Source organism: Sipha flava, unplaced genomic scaffold, assembly GCF_003268045.1.
Source record: "Sipha flava isolate LNK unplaced genomic scaffold, YSA_version1 134_pilon_pilon, whole genome shotgun sequence".
Taxonomy (NCBI): domain Eukaryota; kingdom Metazoa; phylum Arthropoda; class Insecta; order Hemiptera; family Aphididae; genus Sipha; species Sipha flava.
The window spans coordinates 2,642,311-2,663,372 of NW_020271760.1; the positions used below are offsets into that span (position 1 = coordinate 2,642,311).

Sequence of the window (21,062 nt, forward strand, 5' to 3'; positions counted from 1 at the left end):
TATGTAAAAAATAATAACCGTTCTTCTTGAACGTGATAACACGGAATTTTTGGTATTTTTGTTTTTTTTGTAGAAAAATATAATTATTAAATTTACGGTATAGCCTAGTATACCCGTATACCTGCGCATCATAAATTATATTGCAAGTATACCAGGAATATACCCATGGTAGAGAGGTTGGGTCCGGACCCCCATTGAAATTTCTACTTACTCAATGGTTTAATAGTAAATAACATAGTAATAGGTATATAGTGCATTTTAATTTCCCATTATCTTCAATATACGAAGTTTATAGATTATATAATATACCTATAATTCATAAACCATACTATAATTATTAACAGTAATTCTTTGGTATTGAATTAAGCTATAATTATAATTAGAGAACAGATAAAATAAAAATGTTGGATCCTCTCCCCCATAAAAAAATCCTATGTACTCCTCTGAAATATACGCATCAATCAGTGATGTTCCATGTAGAAAATTGATTTCAATCCGAGCACCGAGTATTAACCGAGTAAAAAAATGTCAACATTGTAACCGCGTACCTGGTAATGGCCGAGGGGAAATTTAGTGTTACGCCGAGTAAGGGCCAAGTCTTAATATTATTGCATCGAGTGCATCGGATCATCTCTAGCGTCGACCAAAAAAAATGGACATGTCCGTTATACGCCGTATACCCGTGTACACGTTCCACCAGTGGTGAATTTAGGATTTTCTCATAGGGGGGAGGGATGTAAAATATTTTCGTATGTAATATGTATAGATGTATAAGCTTTATTCTACTAAATTTATAAAACAAGATTTAATTTTCTTGATGAATGTGCCATTACATCAAATTACTTTATCGGGTTTTACTTGTATTGTCCTATGAACAGACAACATGGCAAGCCCATTCAGTCGCTTCTACATGAAAAAAAAAATAGAAAATCAAATTATGTTAAAATGTAATTAATATATACTATAAAGCAACCTGGCCCATAGAATTTCTCAAATAAGTTTTTAGTCTTTTTAATGTTGAGAACGTTAGCTCAGCTGTATCCATAAAGCAATAGTACTCTATTTCATATATTAATATGGTACCAATTACTCTATGGCTGTATCCCGGGTCATGGTATAAGTACGAGATGTATATCTGTAATCTGATATGAAATTAAATACGTGTATCCTTTTTGATTACGAAATAATAGAAACAAAATATTAAATAAAATAGTTTTTATTTAAATTGTGCACGCAAATATTACATTGGTTGTAAAAAAAATGGTTTAATCGACGGCCCACGGGGGGGGGTTCTATCCTCTATATCCCCCTCCCGTAGATCAGCCCCTGCCTCCCACTGCACCACTGAAAAAAATTAAATCGTACTGTTGACTACACGGTTTAACGGCGCTTCGAATAGGCAATGTGTACGGCGAAACGAATAGTACGCGGTATTATTTTCCAGTGACGGATCGTCGCAACTATAGTGTACGGCCTTATCACTATTCCGTATTCAAATCGTCTCCCCGAGCCGTGAAGATACGGAACGTTACGTTATCAGTCCGCGTTCACTCCACCGATTGATAACACCAATTGATAACCGTGGTAGATAACGAAAGTTATCGTCCGACGACGTATACTTACCTAATAATAATAATGTTACTCGTTTGATGTATTATTTTTCCATCGACAACCTTCACATTTGTGTGCGCGGAATGCTACGTTTTTTGTTTCGCACACGCGGAGAATAAATTATCGAAATACTTGCCGATTTCGTGACAACCACCGCTCAATAATCAGCAGGTTGCGTACACCGCGCCGCAGAAGTACGACAACGACTTACAGGTTGTTTTCGTTATTCTTTTGTCTCTTTTTCCGCTCTCCCTCTCTCTCAATCTCTCTCTCACACTCTCTCGTCCCTCTCTTTCTCGAATGATATTTTTTTCCTCTTCTCCGGCAGCCGTAGTGGTGGAATGGAATAACAGACCGTCAATCGTGAATCGTTTTCTTCGCGGTTCAACAAGTCAGCGACCACCGCAAACATGACGGTTATGGGTCATCAGCGCGGTCCGTGTGCATAACGACTTCGTGGTGGATGCATCGCGTCAATCAGCAATCTCTTGCTCTCCGTCAGCCTTCCAATAACGATAATTACGATTCCGATCGACATGCACGGCAGCAAGTAGTGCCAATCCTATTATCCTACCACTTCGTTTTTCGGATTCATTTCGTTCATTTTCCTTTCGATTTCGTGAACTTTCACAAGGTTTTTCTCCTCATCTCTCTCTTTTCGTTGCATGGCGTTATCTCTTTTACCGTGACTCAACTAGTTTAGTGTGTGTTTGTGCAGACCATGGCGCCCGTTTTGAGCAAATACGTGTCTCAAAAGAATGCCCTCATCGGTGGAGCTGTGGCCGGAGTGCCTTTGGTTGTTTTTCTGTTAAAGAAATACGCTTTTCAAAAGAAAAAATTCGTTAAAAGGTAGCTCATATTATATTACATAAGAGATCATTCATTCGTTCATTTTTTCGTGTATTACTTTCTATACATTTTATTATAGTTCATTAAAATATTTTATAATATATTAATTCCTATTTACATTTATATGTTATTTAGTATTTATTTTTTGATTTTTTTGTTTCGTAGGAAAGCTCCTGAAAATGATATCAAGTACCTTATAGTTGATGTAAGTTGTTTAAATTTTTCTACGACCATAACATATTATTTATTCTTTAAGGTTCAAATCCTTTTAACTTTTTTTCATTTTAAAAAATACTGCTTTAAAATTAAAAATTTAAGTTCTATGAATATTTTATTTTCTTAATAGGCAAATAATCTATTGAAATGAGTTAACTATTTTAAGAAATAAATTATTACATTGGTACATTTAGAAAAATTATTTATCTTAACAAAGAATAAATTTAAAATTAATCTATACATAAATATTCATTCTCATTAAACTAAATAATAAAAATATTTTTTACAAGAGTGTTTTTTTATTTTAATACACAATCACCAGAAGAAATATTTAATACAGGATATTTTACTTTAAACAGAGTTAGGTTATTGAGTTTATACTAAGATTGCCTACAGTTTTATTAATATTTTAAAAACTTCTGAATAAAATAAATATTAGATCTTTGAGTAACATCAGTATTTAAAATGTAATCAACTATATGATAACCCTACATTATATTTCTAAAAAATGTTTACTGTTAAATTATATATATATATATATGGAAAAAATCATAAGTATACATTTTAAAGTTTTTAATAAGTATCTCATCTTTTGCATAAAATATGTATTTTTAATTTTGTTTATTAGTACTTATTAATATTTACTTTACCTACATTACAATGTATTTCAATAAAATAATTTAGAAAATATTTTATTTTTTAGGTATTAGTACCTAATATTTTAAAACAAAATGGTATTGTTAACATTGATATTTTTTTAGCTCACTGAATAAATTTAGGATTGTATGAATTAAAAGTGTTTGGTTAATGTCTTAGTAAATTTGCATTCTCAGAGAAAGAATAACTTACTAACACTTGTTATAGCATATACTATTATTTCAAATGTTAATTTATTCATGTTTTACTAAATTTACTAATATGTTGAATTAATTAACAGGTGTTGAAATAAGGTCATCCACATTATATATTTATATACTTATACCAAATAATAAAGACAATGACATTTAGTTCAGTAAAATCACTGAAACATCAAATAGATATTATTTAAACTTAAAACTTTGAATGATATTTTATATATAATAATAAATTTTGAAATATAATTTCATCTTTTAGGGTTAATTTTCTTTTTATTTTATAAATCATAATAATAACTTATTTTAATTACTTTCAAAGTAATTTCAATTTATTTGTTTATAACTTGCTGAAATTTGTAAAACGATAAGTATTTTTGAAATGTTTTAAGAAAAAACCTAAAATTTAACATAAATATGTTTATATTAAGTTCCATAGAAACAATAATGCTTTAAAAAGTGTTGTGAGTCATGAATGACTGAATGTAATATTTTTACAATAATCTTAAGCATACAATTAAATATAAATAGGTTTATTTCTGTTATTATAATTAGTGTTTGTTAAAAAATAAAAAAACTTAATTTAATATTTTTTTATAACACATTAGAAAACTAGATTTATAAAATCTTTATTTACAATTTTAATAAAACTATATTTTTAACCAAAACATTATTAATAAATAACTGAATAAATAAATAAAATTAGTAATAAACTATTTTATCTCATTCCAACGTTTATAAAATTTATAAATATTGTCATTCCATGCCAAATTTTTAATTTTTAAGGTTTGAGGGTTATAGTAAGGTAAATTTTATACTTAGTAGTTTAATTTATAAAATAAATATGAATAAAGGAAATAAAGTTTCCTGACCTTATTTAATGACCTTATCACTATAAAATATAATTAGTGGATTGAAATTTTAAGTACAAAAAAGTTATAGTGCTATTAGGGCATGAAAATTTGTGAGTTTCATTATTATTAATTTTTACTTATTTGGCTGATTATCCAAATATTTTAATAATACCTATGAAAGCTAATTTTAAAAAATGGTAATATAATGAAACTGAATGATTCGCAGTCTTAAAATAGTTTTGTTATTTAAATGTTATTCAAATCAAAAAATGTTATAATAATAATAATAATAAAATAACTATTTCTAAATTACAAAAAACTTACTTATTTTTGTAATTTGTAAATTATTGATTTATATAAACTCTCATTAAAGCCATTCAGTATATCCCATTGTATTGTTAATTTTTCATAATCAAAAATATATAAGCAATTGTTATGACAAGTGATTTATCAATCATGCTTTTTTATGTATAAGTAATTGTCTTGTGATTACGCATTAGCAAAAAAGATAAGTTAGCATAAGTTAAAGCCAAAGAAAGCTACTACCTACTTGTTTAAAATAATAAAAAAAAAAAAATGTAATTATAGTATCTTTAAAACTTAACCGTAAAAAGTAATTTTATTACTTATTCAAATCACAGTGATCATATAATATTTAATTATATTATTTTTATACTATATTTCTTTCTATTATTTATATTCTGCTATTATTTTTCTTTCTTAACTAACTGTATAACTTCTTATTTTTATACTTACTATTACCTTTTAATCTATAATAGTATACACAAATGTTTTCCAATTAGTGTGAAGCCACAGACCCCTAGCTACAACTTTAATTGGTCTGGGGACCCCTTTTTTGTGAATAATTACCTTTCAATTTTATTTAACATAAAATTGAAAAAAAAATGTACGATTTATTTTAATTTGATGATAGCGATAATATAGTTTCAGTATTCCAAAAATACCCGGAATTTCGGACTACAAAGTTAATAATTTCACTAAAATAAAATAAAAAAATCATTTCAGTGCTACACAGCTGCGGACCCCCTAAAATCAACACACAGACCACCAATTGGGAAGCACTGGTGTACACTGAAAGCTAACACAAAATAAATTAAAAAGCTATTAATATACCTACTATACAATCTATTTTATAATATATTTCCATTTCAAAATTCAAATTTGTAATATAAATAAAAAAAAGTAATGTATTAATATATAACCAAAACTTAAAACCAATTCTTTTAGTACCATATTATTTTTTTCATGATTTTGATAAACGGTTGGCATATTAAATTTTTTAGGGCCATTAAATACTTATTTTTAATATGTATAAAAAAAAAAATATTAAACTTCTAATCAACCAAAATTTAATTAATTTTTTCAATTATAAATAGTAAAATTAATGTTATTTTTAAAACCAAATGTTTATAAATATTTTAATTTTAGATAATTAATTTTAAATTAATCAAATAAAAATACTGATAATAGTGCATACATATTTTTTTTTTATTATTATTCATGGTACAGCATCAACTGCTAAGGTTATTAGCATGCAAACAAACAAAAATAAAAAAAGATGGTATTAGGTTATATAAACGGTATAATAGTTTCTTAAATTAATTTAACATATGAATTTGTTTTTGTTACATATAAATTTACAGTAGGTCCTTAAATTAGGTTGTACATATGAGTTTGTTTGAGGAATAAAATTATTTTGTTGGTATTGTCATGGGTTGGGCTGAGGACTTCCAAGAGGTTATCGGGCATTTCTAGTATTTTCCTGGTGTCTGAATGGTTACGGCATTGGATAAGAAGGTGCTTGACTGTGAACGGTTCTTTGTTGATAACTACTTTATCTTTCCAATTGGAGATATGGGATTTGGGCTAGTATGTGGTAGTATTTTTTATTTCTTTGAGCTTATTATTGGAAGGACGACGCCATTTGGATTCCCATAGATTGGTACAAAAACTGCTGACATTGCTATAGATGTCAATGAGTGAGGAGTATTTGCATGTTTTAGTGAGAGGGTTATTTACTGCTTCACGAGCTACTTTGTCGGCACTCTCGTTGCCATCTATTCCACAATAGCCTGGTGTCCATATAAATCATATGCTCTTGTTGGCTTTTTCAATAATGTTGCTTATTTTAATTGCTAGGGTGCTTGAATGCAAGTTATACTTCAGGTTGTTAGGAGCGCTAAGCAAATCTGTACAAATTTGAGTGGTCGGATCAGGCAATTGAATGGCTAGTTGGACCCCCTCCAGGAGAGCTAAGTATTCCAACCTATAAATGCTGTTATGGTCTATTAGTTTGAACGATATATATTGATTGCCGTTTATGATAGCGATCGCAACACCTGAGTTGATTTTGGAAGCGTTTGTATAGATTTGTGGGTTAAATGGAAAAGAGTCCATGATTTCATTGAATAGATTTTTATAAATAATATTAAATGTTTCTTTCTTGCTATAATCTGCTAGACTGGTGTCCACATGAAAGGATGGAGCCCTCCAAGGAGGCACCACACTGCATTCTCGTTTGATAATTAAATTTAGATCAATATTAGTGAGCGACATTTCATTCAACAGTCTTAAACCCAGAAGTTTTTTTTGATTAAAATTGGAGCAAAATATATTTGCAAAACGATTTTGAATTAAAAATGGTAATGTTGAGTTTTCTGGGGAGGATAGAATGCAAGCAATATTAAAATATGACTTTCCTATAAAATATAATTTTAAATATAAAATACCTTGTTTATTTCTATTTATAACAGGTCTAACCTGTTTGTACTTCTTAGACAAAAAATCTCTATAAGTGGATAACCTTTATAACTTAAATGGATTATATAACTTAAAATATTGTAAACATTCAGTCATAATGCACTTTGTAATATTTTTTCAAAATATAATTTTTTCTATTAACAGTTACAGATTATCAATGTAACACATTTTTAATAAACTACCATTAATTAAATAAAATTATAGTAACAAACCAAGTGTTTAATACTTGGTAACATGGTAAATTATATAAAAAAAAAAATTGTTCATACCAATTTTGAATGAATACCTTTAAAAAACATTTTGAATTTATTCTTGACACTGATTCTTGAAAAATATTTAAATTATTCATATATTAATTAATTAAAATATATCTATCTTCACCTTAGATGTATATAATAGATTTATGATATACTTTAAATGTGTACTTTTCTAGTTTTTGATGTTGTCATTGACTTATTCGTTAATTTAATTAACATTCATATATATTTTATTAAAAAATAACCGGAAAATATCACGAGTAACCCTCAGAAGATGTGAAAACATATATATGAGCTTAGAAATATAGATTTATTATGTAGAATTTGAAGAAAATATTCTAAATTTAAACACGTTTTTTAATATTATTTGTAGGATAGGATTGAACATTTTTAAGAAGTGTATATGTTCAAAGAGAGAACGCATTTCTATGCCACCATTCTATCTTTGTTTAGTTGAATCATGCGATGGGTTATCTAATGGTGGTGAGGTTCGGGGTACGACAATGACCAGGCGGGTTATGTGTATGTGGCTCAGAGGCGGCTGGTCACAAAACGGTCCAGAAAAATTTGATAATCTAGTGATCCGTTTTATTATTCAAAAATCAAACAGACTTCTAAAAACATATAATTTATAAATTAACCTTAATTCTATACAACTTTTAAAAACTGAATCAATAATTTTTACTTATGTCTGCATGTTAACTTCTGGTAGATCCACCCCGGCCTTGAACAACGTCATACAATGCTACTCGTATCTTTAATTATCACCTAATACAATATTACTGAATAAATAAACTTGATTTTCAGCACGTATTTTTAGTATAATATTAAAATGTACCTAACAATTAGACATTTACATAATATAATATGATTCATATTGTATGTGCCAGATCTATTTTCATATACAAAATGATGTATAATAGTATTAAAATAATAATAATAAAATTTGTCATAAATACCACTGTTTCATATTCCATAGTATAAGACAGACAAATGAAGCAAATGAGTTGGAGTAGCAATTTGTAAAATTATATTTAAGAACGTGAATACCGTAATAATAGGGCAATGCGAGCTTTAGATCGGGGAGCGTATATATGTTTACGGATATCCGGTCAAAATAGCGAAATAATAACCACGAAAGTAAAAATTGCGAATTGATAATGGCGAAAATAAAAACAACGAATTTTAAAAAAGAGGGAAAATATACAATAGGCATTTAGTGATAATAATTTTGAAAAAAAAAATTAGGAATTTAGTGAAAAATTATATACTGTACAATTTACAAAGTTAATATTATCGTTAGTATTATAATTTGTAATTAACAAATTAAATCTTTTAGCGCAGTCCTTGAACTTTTTTTCTTCTCTTGTTCTCCAAAATTATACTGTTCTCGTTTTAATTTTTCTAAATTTCGAATTTTCTCTATTACATCAATAAATTTCCATATAGTAGGGAGACTTCCTCTTAAAGAATATTTATTATATTATTAAAAATATTAATTATTAATAAAATAAGTTATAGTTTTATAAGTTTTGAAACTTACTCAAGTACTATATTAAAATATATAGTATTAAAAATAGAAATTACAAAAAACTGCAATTCCGCTATTATGTATGATCGTTTATTTTAAAATTCGTTATTGTCAATTCGCGATTTTCATATTAGCAGTTAATTATTTAGCTATTTTGGCCTACAAACCATGTTTATGTATCGGAGACACGAGGTTTTTTATGTTTGTTTCGTCAAAAGCAATTTCCTAGGAAAATAAACCAAGTTTTGCTATAATGCTATAAATAGTCGAAAACAAGACCCAATATATATAGTATAATATAGTTATTATAGTAATATGTTAACCACTGTACTCATTTCATTAATATTAATGATTATAATAAGAACTTTTAGATTATATAATAAATAATTGATAAATAACTAACATTAATATTTGTTTTAGAAAAAATTTCAATGTTTCACGTTTTTGTGAAATATTGCATGCTTTAAGCACTAAACAAGAGTGGTAAATTGTAGATTTATCAATTATATATTATATTTTTACTCTGAGCTATACAATTTTCAATTTTCTTGTCATATTTTATAATTGTTGAACTATCGTAGTTTTATATTAGTAAAATAAAAAAAATCTCAACTATGATAATATCCATGTATTCTTATTTCTTATCTTAAAATCTTTTAAAGCTTAGTGCTTACGGAGATTTAATTATAATTATTCTTAAAAAAAGCGTCTGGAGGGGGATATATCTCCATATCCCCCCCCCCAAAATTACGCCACTGGTATTTAGTGTAAATTATTGTTTTATTTTTGTGTAGCCATAATACTAAGTTTTATTCCTCTGTCCGATCTATAACCGGTTAATTTATGTTCGTTTGAGTTCTCAAGTAGAGGTATACCATCGAAATATAGGTATACGATAATATTATTATTATAAAATTAGAATAAATATTAAATATTTCCTATTAATTTAACAATTGCCTAATTTATATTATTATATAATTAATTATTACTTTCCTTTTATTATAATAAGCATAATTATAATGTCAGATGCAAAATAAATTTTATTATTCTAATGCTTCTAGCTAACACATAATATAATAATTGTCACCGGCCCAGGGAAATAAATTTCCTCAACTCCCCTGGCCAGTCCGCCTCTGATGTGACCGCCCAAACTTTCCCTCCGTGTTGCTGTTTCGTGCCACCACGCCGCGCCGCAGTCTTGTTGCCGAACCTATATAAATTTAACATTTCTAATAACTATTTAATTGATTACATTTATGAATTTTTATCATTAGATGGCTCATCTCCATACAAAATAATCACGTTTTAAATAATAATTATGCAAATCGGTCCGGTAGAACTTCAGATATAACTGTCATAAAAATTGCCTCTCCTATTAATAATATAATAGGTATCGAGCGTTAAGCGAAAAAGGTAATACTCGAAAATGGTTACTGCCCAAGAGGAAAAATCTGAATGAAATCCGTATAGAATATTTTCACATAAAAAAAAAAATTGAAAAGGGATTATGATTAATAATACATAGACATTTATAATTTTACAAATAAACCATTAAATTGTTATATTCTATACTATACAATTTGTAAATACAGATTAATCTAAATTTCATAAGACTTTATTAATAATTTTCTCATTTCTAGTCTTATTAATTATCTTAAATAATTTGAATATTTTGTTCTTAATAAAACTATTACTAGTAATAATATTTATAATATTAATATACATAATAGTATTATTACTATTAATTATTAGATATTATATTAGTAATAGGTAACTTCTAATTAAAATTAAAAATATAATAGGCTTTTGATGATATACTTTATTTTTATAAATCTGTACATATTTTTTTTTGAAGTAGGTGCATTTCAAAAATGTTATGCTATGTCTATCAAAAAGTCATGCTTAAAAAATTATTTTTTTAAATTCCTATAAGTTCAAAAAAAAAACTAATAATGTATAAAAATGTGTGTAACAAAGTTAATTACTGTATAAGTACAAAATTTGTTTCAAAAGAATATAAAAAGAAAGAAAACTGTTATAACAATTTTTGCCGTTATTACATTATTAAAGCTAAAAATTTATATTGATAACTGATAAGAAATAATTATATCCTTGTGTTCAATTTTCAGATTTTTGAAATAAATTTTTTCTTTTTTTAAGTATTAAATAACAAACAGGAAACAAAATAATGTGCTTAAAGTTAGGGTGCAATTTTTTCAACTAAATTAATATTTCCAGATAAAAAAAAAATTCAAAACCAATATACTTGCCTTACTCAAATCTGAAGCATTCAATATGTTTACCTCCATAAATTACTCCAATATGTTTGAAGCTATTTTAAATGACTTCTCAAACTATGACTCAACTAATTTGAACACAATAGGATTTATTTTTTTATAATGAATAACTCAGCTATTTTAATTATTAGTAAAAAATATTTCATTTCTGAGTAGAACTGAATTTTTAATTAATATTGTATTATAATTACCAATAATAATCAAATTTTAATTAAAAAATTTTTTTATTATTTTATACAGAAATCAACTGAAGGGAAAAATAACAAGGCTCATGTAAATGCCCGTTTCATTAAGCAACTCTTTCAAATATTAAAAATTGTTATTCCTGGTTTTGCATCTCCGGAATTTGGGTTCCTCCTACTTGTTGCTGCATCACTAATAGCCAGATCTTATAGTGACATATGGATGATACAGACTGGAACTGTTGTTGAAACAGCAATTATTAGTATGAATACAGATTTGTTTAAAAAACAATTGTTATACTTTTTTGCTGGAATGCCTATTGTAAGTACAGTTTAATTTAATTTAAACTTTGTATTGTTTATATTTCATAATATTTTAATTATGCTTTGCAGATTTCTTTGGTTAATAATGTGTTAAAGGTAAATATAAATCAAAGTTGATTGATAAGAATTAATAACAGTTGAGTGAATAATATTATTAATTCATAATACTACGTTTTACAGTGGAGTATTGGAGAATTGAAATTACGACTTAGAACGAGACTAACCCATCATTTATATAATGATTATTTGAGGTAGTTGTATACTTAACTTATTTGAAATCAACAATTATCAATTTTTAATGTTTAGAGGGTATACATATTATAAGATTAACAATTTGGACAACCGAATATCCAACCCTGACCAATTATTAACAGCTGATGTTGATAAGTTCTGTGATTCATTTACTGATTTATATTCCAATATCTGTAAACCTTATTTAGACATTGTGATATATGTTTACCAATTAACAACTACACTAGGATTCAAAGTATGTTTAAAAAAAATATTCCATTCTTAATTTTAAAATATATTTAACTACAAATATTTTCAGACACCTTCTGTAATGTTGGGATATTTGATGGTGTCTGGTTTTATTCTTACTTATTTGCGTCGACCAACTGGAAGAATGACTGTTACGGAACAAAAATTAGAAGGGGAATACCGTTATATTAACTCTAGATTAATCACTAATTCTGAAGAAATAGCTTTTTATAATGGTAATAACAGGGAAAAGCTTACTATGTTAGCTTCATTTAATAAATTAGTAAGTATTATTTATATGATATTGGTATTTATTAAGTTTTATTATTTAGAGCATTTATTGTTATTAAAATATTTTCTCTTAGTCTTTTTGTTATACAATTTTATTATTATTTATATTAAAATAATAAACTGCTTCAATTAATAAGACTTAATTCTGTATATTATTAAAAACTAAACAGTAGTAAGATTTTCATTATTCTAACTTAGCAGAACTATTAAGTGTACATCCCCTATAAAACGCAAGTCAAATATTAATTTATTACATTACCATATATTTATTTTTAGATCAACAATAATTTACTTTTATTTAAATAATGAAAAATATTGAATTATTTATTCATAGGAGGTATAATTAAATTAATTTTTATTTTGGAAATATGTGACCCAAAAAAGTTAAGGAACTGCTGTTCTTACTAATTAAGTACAGGAGATTTTAATTTGTGTTTATATTCCATTTAAATTCTAAGTATTAGTCACTAACAATTGATAACCAAATTCTAACTACTAGTTCTTATTTTATTATCCATAATTTTTTCAAAACTTAAATTATCTTATGTATTAAGCAATAGTTTGTTAGTTTATAGTAAAATTTCTATACTTAACTTTTTATTTAAGATTTTTGATTTTAATATACAACTATAAAAGCAAACAAATAACACCTTGCATTTTTATTTTTATTTATCTACATAATACACATTTATTAGTTTTATCTAAGTTAGTCATCAGTATAATCAATTGTTTTTTGTTTTTTCAAATTTTATTTATTGAATATTTTATTATTTATTATGAGAATTCTTGTGATTCGTTCATTATATAAAAAGTGGAATTAATTGTATGCTTATTGTTAATTTTCAAAATCATTTTCATACATATTTCCAGCAATTATGTAAACAAAATTATTTTTTTCTTTTTATTATTATTCTAGTTAATACATTACATTGAGTCTTAATTCTTAATTTAATAATAAAAATATTTTCATCAATGCTACCCAATTTTTTAAATAATTATCCTTTCTTTTCATATTACTTAACTCAATATGGTAATTTTATTTTGGTTTGTGCCCTTGAATTTTGTCATTGATAAATCCATTTAATATTTGTATATATTTAAATTTCAAATAATATAATTATTTCCTTAAATTTGAATATTGTAAACATTTTGTGTAGAAACACTCTTGGTATGATAATAGGATAAAATAGTTGAGGTTGTACATTTATATAAAAACCTAAATGTATACAATTACAGTCTATTCTATAAATCTGAACATTTTTGATATTTGATGAACACCGAACTATGAATGTGAATTATAAACAACCAAATTTAATACTAGTTTATAATAGTTATTTGCTTTTAAATAATATTTCTTGTTTTAATGATGTACTTTAAATATTTTTAGACTACACATTTAAGGAAATTCCTCGAATTTAGAGTGTATGTTGGTTTTATTGATAATATTGTAGGAAAATGTGAGTTAAAATTTTATACATTTTTACAACACAAGACTATTTTTTAATTTACTTCTTATTTTATTTTTTTTTTTTTTTTAGATATTGCTACTGTTGTAGGATTTTATGCTGTTAGTATACCTTTTATGACTACCAGTTCACCTTTGGCCCATGTCTCACAAAATGAACGTTTTCGAGTAAGTATAATATTAAAACAATAATTATTTCTCGAAGGAATTCAACACAAACACTATATTCTTACATTATGTAACATATTTAACCTTAAAGCAAAGCCTATTACCAGAACCTTTTAAATATTTTTAAACTGGAACCCTTATTTGAATTTATCAAAACCCAAATTCAATAAATAATTACTAAAAACACTTATTACTCTTATATTTCTACAAATAAAATACATTTTTTAAATATTTTTACATTAATTTTTACAGAGTATTATGGAAAAAAAATATCTCTATACAGACCAACTTTGATTTAAAATATGTATTTTGTTTGATTATGTTGTATACGCCACGCAAAGGCTTGACGTATATAACAGATACATTTTTGGTTTATTGAGTCTTAGATCATCAATGTGAGTTTCTAGGGTTAGATCTCTTTAACTTAGACTAAATTGTACTCTTTCTCAACTCCCTACTATAACAAGTACTGGATGAGAAAGTAAATACAGAAATGTCTTGCAACTTAACAAAAGTGTTTTTTCGCCACAAACATTTCAAATATATACACTAGAAATTTGATATTCGTAATTCATTAAAAAATAGAAATGAAACACGAGTATTTTGTTTAAAATAAAAATGGATTAGAATAAACTTCAAATAAAAATTAAACAATCAAAACTTGTCATTAGCCACAACACCCTGCGACTGCTCGATCACCGTTGCTGTTGCCTTATATTGGTTTTGAAATGTCGATGACTAGGCATTCATTTATTCTGCCTTGTATGGAATAATATTTAATAGTTTTAAATTTTGCAAATATTCATATGTAGGGTGTAGGGCATTTCAACAATTATTTCCTAATGTCACTTTGAACAATCTTCCACATTGTTTCAAAAAACATTAATCTTAAGACCTTTTTAAATAATTGCTTAAACTAATAAAACAATTATTTTTATATTGTATAATTCTATCAACTGACAGTATTTTTTATCATGTAATTTTGTTCATATTCATCATGTTTACTTTTTGTGTTAATAAATACTGATTAAGTTTCTAAAACAAATATTTAAAAAAAAATGTATTTAAATTAAAATTTAAAAATTAATTCCTCTAATTTGCTCAATTTTTACTCACTTTGTAAATTTTTATTTTTATTTATTTATTTATTTTCTATTTTTTGATTAAATTAAAAATTGGACTAATTAAATAACAATTTCAAAAATATAATAATAAAATAAATTATGATATTTATTTTTGGACTTGTGAAATTATGTATGTGTATGATATACTATATGTATATATTACATTTAAATAATAATTAATACTTATTTAATAATATATATTCTTTAAATAAGTTTTTATACAAATATTTTCATTAATGACTTTTATCCAAACATTTTATATAATTAAATTGAATTTTTTAATAATTTGTTCCTGATTTAATGTTCTTTGTGTGAGTTAATGATTTCATTCTAAGTAAAATGTATTGTATATAACATATAAGAAGCTACTTATACTCAATTGCTAGTGATAGGTCAAACCTGATTTTTCAGTGTTAAACCGAACCCAAACTATTAAAATTTTTTATCAAATCAAAACATGAACCATCATTTTTTTTTCCTTTTATAAATAGATTGAAATTATAAAAATGTTACATTGTACAATATTTAATACGCTTACGAATATATAATGTCATTGTTAAGTTTTTCTAATGTGAAATGCTTTCTCAGTGTTCACTTTTAATTACTGCCTCACTTTTTCCACACATTTACTTAATGTACTTTGTATAGATTGTAAATATTCATCAAATTAACGATATTTATTAAAAAGAAAAAAAATATAATAAATTATAATAATTATTTATTAACATCCAATACTATTATTTCTGATACAATTTTTAAAAATTTAGAGTAAAAACCGCATTTATATTTTTCCTTTTCACTTTTCCTAAAAAATATTTATGGTTCTGATCATATTATCACATATATGAAGTATAATCTGTGATAATATTACCTATAGATATTTACAAAAATAATCTCATGCTTCAACATGGATTTATTTTATTTTATCATACCTAATCGTTATAATATCTTCTTCTTTGGCTTTTTACAGACCTTTAAGGCCCATTGCCGCAACAACATATTTTCTCCAATCTTCTCTATCTTGTGCGTTTCTTCAGCATTCCTTACTCCCAATATCTTCAGGTCTTCTTTTATTCTATCTAACCATCCTTGTCTTGGTCGCCCTCTGGGTCTTTTTGCGTTTGGTTTTCATGCAGTTATTTGTCCGATTAGTCCTTTTGATCCCTATACAAGTCCAGCCCAGCCTATTTGTGCGCTTTTCAAGGTCCCAATAATATTGGTTTCGTTATATAATTCTTCTAAATTTTTATTGCTACGTATTTCATATTCTCCTTCATTGTTTTTCTTTGGCCAAATATCTTCTTTAATATCTTTCTCTCAAACACTTCTAACTTTTTTTCATCTGACTTTGTCGTCACCCAAGTACTGCTTGCATACAAAGCTACTGGTCTGACTAGGACTTTATATATTATTACTTTGGATTTCCTTGATAATATTTTCGACCTGAACAATGGTAATAGTCCATAGTAACACCTGTTTATTGCAATGAACCATCTTTTCACTTCTTTGTGGCATCTTCATTAATATCTGCACCTAAGTATTTAAAATTTTCTACCCTTTCAAATGTGTACTCATTTACTTTCAAGGAATCTGATCTGTCATTTTGTCTAGATATTATCATGTGTTTTGTCTTTGTCTCATTAATTTTTAAGCCAATTTTTTTTCCCTCCTTTAGCAGTATATCTGTTATGTTTTTTAGGTCATTATCTGTTTCGGCTAATAAGACTATGTCATCCGCGTAAGCAACTGCTATTAGATGTTGATTGTCTTTTATTTCTATGCCCTTTGCTTGGGATATAATAAATAAATACAATTAAATATAATTTAATAATATAAAAAATAATAATAATTAATACTACTATGATATTTACTATAAACTATAAAGTATAGAAAATTAATTTTAGATTATTTAATTAAGAATATATTCAAATTCGAATTACGAACTGAATCCAACACTAGGTGTTGGATCTAATGTTTTAATTTTTAACTATAAATTAATATAAATTAATTAATTACAGAATTATTATACAATGGGCCGCATGTTAGTAAAATTAGCTGAAGCCATTGGTCGTTTGGTATTAGCTGGTCGTGACATGACACGTTTAGCTGGATTCACTGCCAGAGTGACTGAGATAATGACTGTACTGGATGATCTCAACAAAGGACACTATATACGGACCATGTTAACAGATAATAATACTTTAAAAGAAAAGAAACTGATACCAAATTCTGGTCGTATTATAACCAAAGATAATATGATTAAGTTTGACAAAGTACCACTTGTAACTCCAAATGGCGATGTATTAGTTGAAGAATTATCATTTGAAGTTAAATCTGGCATGAATGTGTTAGTTTGTGGACCAAATGGTTGTGGAAAATCATCCTTGTTCAGAATTCTTGGCGAATTATGGCCTCTATTTGGTGGAACCTTGACAAAACCTCCTAAAGGCAAACTTTTTTACATTCCACAAAAACCATATATGACATTAGGTACATTGAGAGACCAAGTTTCTTATCCTCATACTAAGTATGTGTATATGACATATATTCATAGGTGAAATTAAATAATATATGATTAATTTTATTGTACATAATTTTTTTCTATTAAGGGAAGAAATGCAACGTCGTCGAAAGACTGATTTAGACATAGCCCAACATCTCGAACGTGTACAACTATCATATTTACTACAGAGAGATCAAGGTTGGGATACCGTTGCAGATTGGATGGATGTTTTGTCTGGTGGTGAAAAACAACGTATTGCCATGGCTAGATTATTCTATCATCAACCACAATTTGCAATATTAGATGAATGTACTAGTGCTGTTAGTGTAGATGTAGAGGGCTCTATGTATCAATATTGTCGTGATGTGGGTATTACACTTTTTACTGTTAGCCATCGTAAATCTTTGTGGAAACATCATGACGTAAGTATATTATTTTAAATGATTAGTTCTTTAAAAAAAAAGCATCATTATTTATAAATTAAAATATATTACAAAATCAGTAGATTTATATAACAGTAAAATATCTTGATAAATATTACTAAAATGTAATTCTTTTAAGTTGTATAGTTGAAAAGAAAACTTGGGTACGATAGAATATTGATGATCTGGCATTCTCAGTTATTCAACATATTTTGACCTTATTTAGCTAATTTAGCTTTTTAGAAAATTAAGTTTCACAGTCAAATAATAAAATGAATGTTAATATTTAAATATTTTATTTTATTTTTTTTTTTTTTTTAGTAGACTAGTAGTGTTATGTAGTCTCGTATATGTTGGATCATTTATAATAATAATATAACTACTCTATTATAATTTTATACTAATTTTTTTTAAACTTTATAAGTCTAATAATTTTTTTTACTGTTCTAATGATTTTCATATTCTTATTCATTTCAGTATTACTTGCAAATGGATGGCAGAGGATCTTTTGAATTTAGCAAAATTGATTCAGATACTGAAGAATTTGGTTCATAAATTGATATATGATATTATAATTATAAAAATAATTATGTAAATAAAATATATATATGTTAGAATATTCTTGCCTGGTACTTATTCACGTACCTCTTTGTTTTTTTTTTTTTTTTTTTGGTGTTTACAGATCAAATTTTTTTATACTTTTAAATTTTAATAATTGTATTATTGTCAAGGTATTTTTATATAGATTTTATAATGATGATTTATATCAATGGATTAGACCAATGTAATGGTTTTGATTTGATTTGTTGTATCGTACAAAATAAACAATTTAGTACATGTGTTATGTCTGTTGTTGTATGTTATTTTATAGTTTATTAAAATTCTAAGAAATATGTTTAATGTATTGCTACAATTATTAAATTAAAAATGAACTTATACTTGTTACTATAAAAATTTAAATATAAAATATTTTAATTTGGAACATCAAGTTCAGGTTTAACGACGACCATCTTAACACAACAAGAAATTGCATAAAATATGTTTTTAATTAATGATATTTAATTTTATGATTTTATTTAATGCTAGATTATGAGCATAATCTTGAGTTTATAATAAGAATACAATATAAAGATCACTTATACTTAGAAGTAATAGTCCTATCCCAAAATAAAATTAAAACAAAACGTATGCTAGTAAATTATTTTTACATAAAAAAGTTATGTAAAGAAACTTGCTATAAACATAATGGTAGAGAGTAAATTATTTACAATCTTTTAGATTTTTTCGAAACATTTAATTATCGGCCTTAGCGCATAGAATATATTTTAGATTCGATAACCTATTAAATTGCATATAATTATATATCACAATTTTACATTGAGAACTCTTAAATAATAATACGTTTAACTCCTTAAAAACAATATAGGTAATAATGATTATACTATACTGATGTATATATTGTGTACCTAATTTTAAGATTACTATATTTTAATGAAGTAAAAATACAATATTTTTTTTTAACTATATACTTTAATGTATAATATATATATATATATATTACAATACATGTGATTATGTACCCAAATACATCATAGCATATTGTTAAAAATATAAATAAGACCCCGGTGTAGTAAATCAATAGTTGTAAAAAAAAATAAAACCATAGATTCCCTTTACAGACTCTCCTTCTTATGATCAAAGAACGGGTTAGCGAAAAAAAAAAGCCGTACACGCACTGATATTCGCAATATTAAAAATATTTTATAATAATAAAATAATAATAGTTATTTTGGGATCACAGAGTTGACTTATGCGCGCGCATACGGTACTCTCGCCTACCGCTTGTTCTTCGCACCTTTGATGGTAAAACGTCTCCAAAAGCTCGGCTTGCGTATCGACGGCTCATCGTCATCCAATTCTCTAGTCGGCGACCCGTGTCCCGAATCGCTTTCGTCCGCGTTGTACCGACGGCCGGTCATCGCTGAATCATTGCCGCCTCGTAGGAAATCAAGGAAATTCGATTCCGACTTCATTTTACCTGAAACCGAACATTATAAAAAACTTGAGCACGTTCAAAAACACGAGTCGTATATTTTACATCAAAATTGAACGGGAAATTATCATCGTTAATATCTCGTTAAATAGGTTCTCCTTTTCGTGTACATATCGTTAAGGATTGAGATATAACACGTTCAAGCGTAAACGATAAATAATGGGTGGATTGGACCAGTTCTAACGCGTGATCGCTACACAGTTCTGAGAGAAGAACCGCCACCGACCGACCGACTTGTTCCAAAACACGAGTTTCAACATGATTTAACCTCATTGTACCCCCTTATACAATACACCATAAACAGTTTATGGGGGGGAGGACTAATGATATTAGTTTTCCCATAAAATATCAATTGAGAAATATATTCTTGACATCAAAAGGTTGATAAATTACAAATCTTTCATTTATTCGATACACTAGCAATCAGTGGCGTAACTGGGAAAAAACCTAGGGGTGGGGCAATATAATATATTTATTATTACCAAAACCCTGACACCCCTTCCCCTCACCAGTTAAAACATATTTTTATTGTATGTATTTTATACACAATATCTAATTGTTTGATTTTACATAAGTCTTTTAACTCATTTTATGATTTAGATAAACATAAATTGTAGGTAGCATGTACTAGATACCAATATTGTTAAATAATATCCATAAGAGTTTATTAATAAAAGGTACTATTTGTACTATTGGATTATCTGGGGAGGGGGCAAAATTATAACTTTATCTCTCAAAAAATGGTCAGAGGGGCATTTTCCCCCCCCCCCACTATTACGCCACTGCTAGCAATGAATGATTTT

At 26.5% G+C, this 21,062-nt stretch overlaps 2 protein-coding genes across 4 annotated transcripts in view; one reads left to right on the top strand and one right to left on the bottom strand.

Moving 5' to 3' along the window:
* The first annotated feature begins 1,598 nt into the window (after nucleotides 1-1,598).
* On the top strand, nucleotides 1,599-18,825 carry LOC112679293 (ATP-binding cassette sub-family D member 3). 3 transcript variants are annotated; one of them, XM_025549040.1, is made up of 13 exons: nucleotides 1,599-1,824; nucleotides 1,940-2,460; nucleotides 2,626-2,665; nucleotides 11,488-11,751; nucleotides 11,823-11,849; nucleotides 11,934-12,004; nucleotides 12,060-12,240; nucleotides 12,304-12,516; nucleotides 13,912-13,981; nucleotides 14,063-14,157; nucleotides 17,300-17,808; nucleotides 17,891-18,206; nucleotides 18,684-18,761. In XM_025549040.1, exons 2-13 carry the CDS (start codon nucleotides 2,333-2,335, stop codon nucleotides 18,759-18,761), a joined length of 1,992 nt encoding a protein of 663 aa, XP_025404825.1. In that variant the 5' UTR covers nucleotides 1,599-1,824; nucleotides 1,940-2,332. The 3 variants fall into 3 exon arrangements, with proteins under 3 accessions (XP_025404825.1, XP_025404826.1, XP_025404824.1); XM_025549041.1 differs by having other exon boundaries at nucleotides 2,330-2,460; XM_025549039.1 differs by lacking the exon at nucleotides 1,599-1,824 and having other exon boundaries at nucleotides 2,333-2,460; nucleotides 18,684-18,825.
* Nucleotides 18,826-19,756: 931 nt separating this feature from the next.
* Nucleotides 19,757-21,062, bottom strand: part of LOC112679294 — a 32,681-nt gene continuing 31,375 nt past the window's right edge. Inside the window, exon 3 of the mRNA XM_025549042.1 lies at nucleotides 19,757-20,244. Within this exon, the coding sequence (XP_025404827.1) occupies nucleotides 20,042-20,244 (203 nt within the window). The 3' untranslated portion in view covers nucleotides 19,757-20,041. The remainder of the gene's footprint in view (nucleotides 20,245-21,062) is intronic.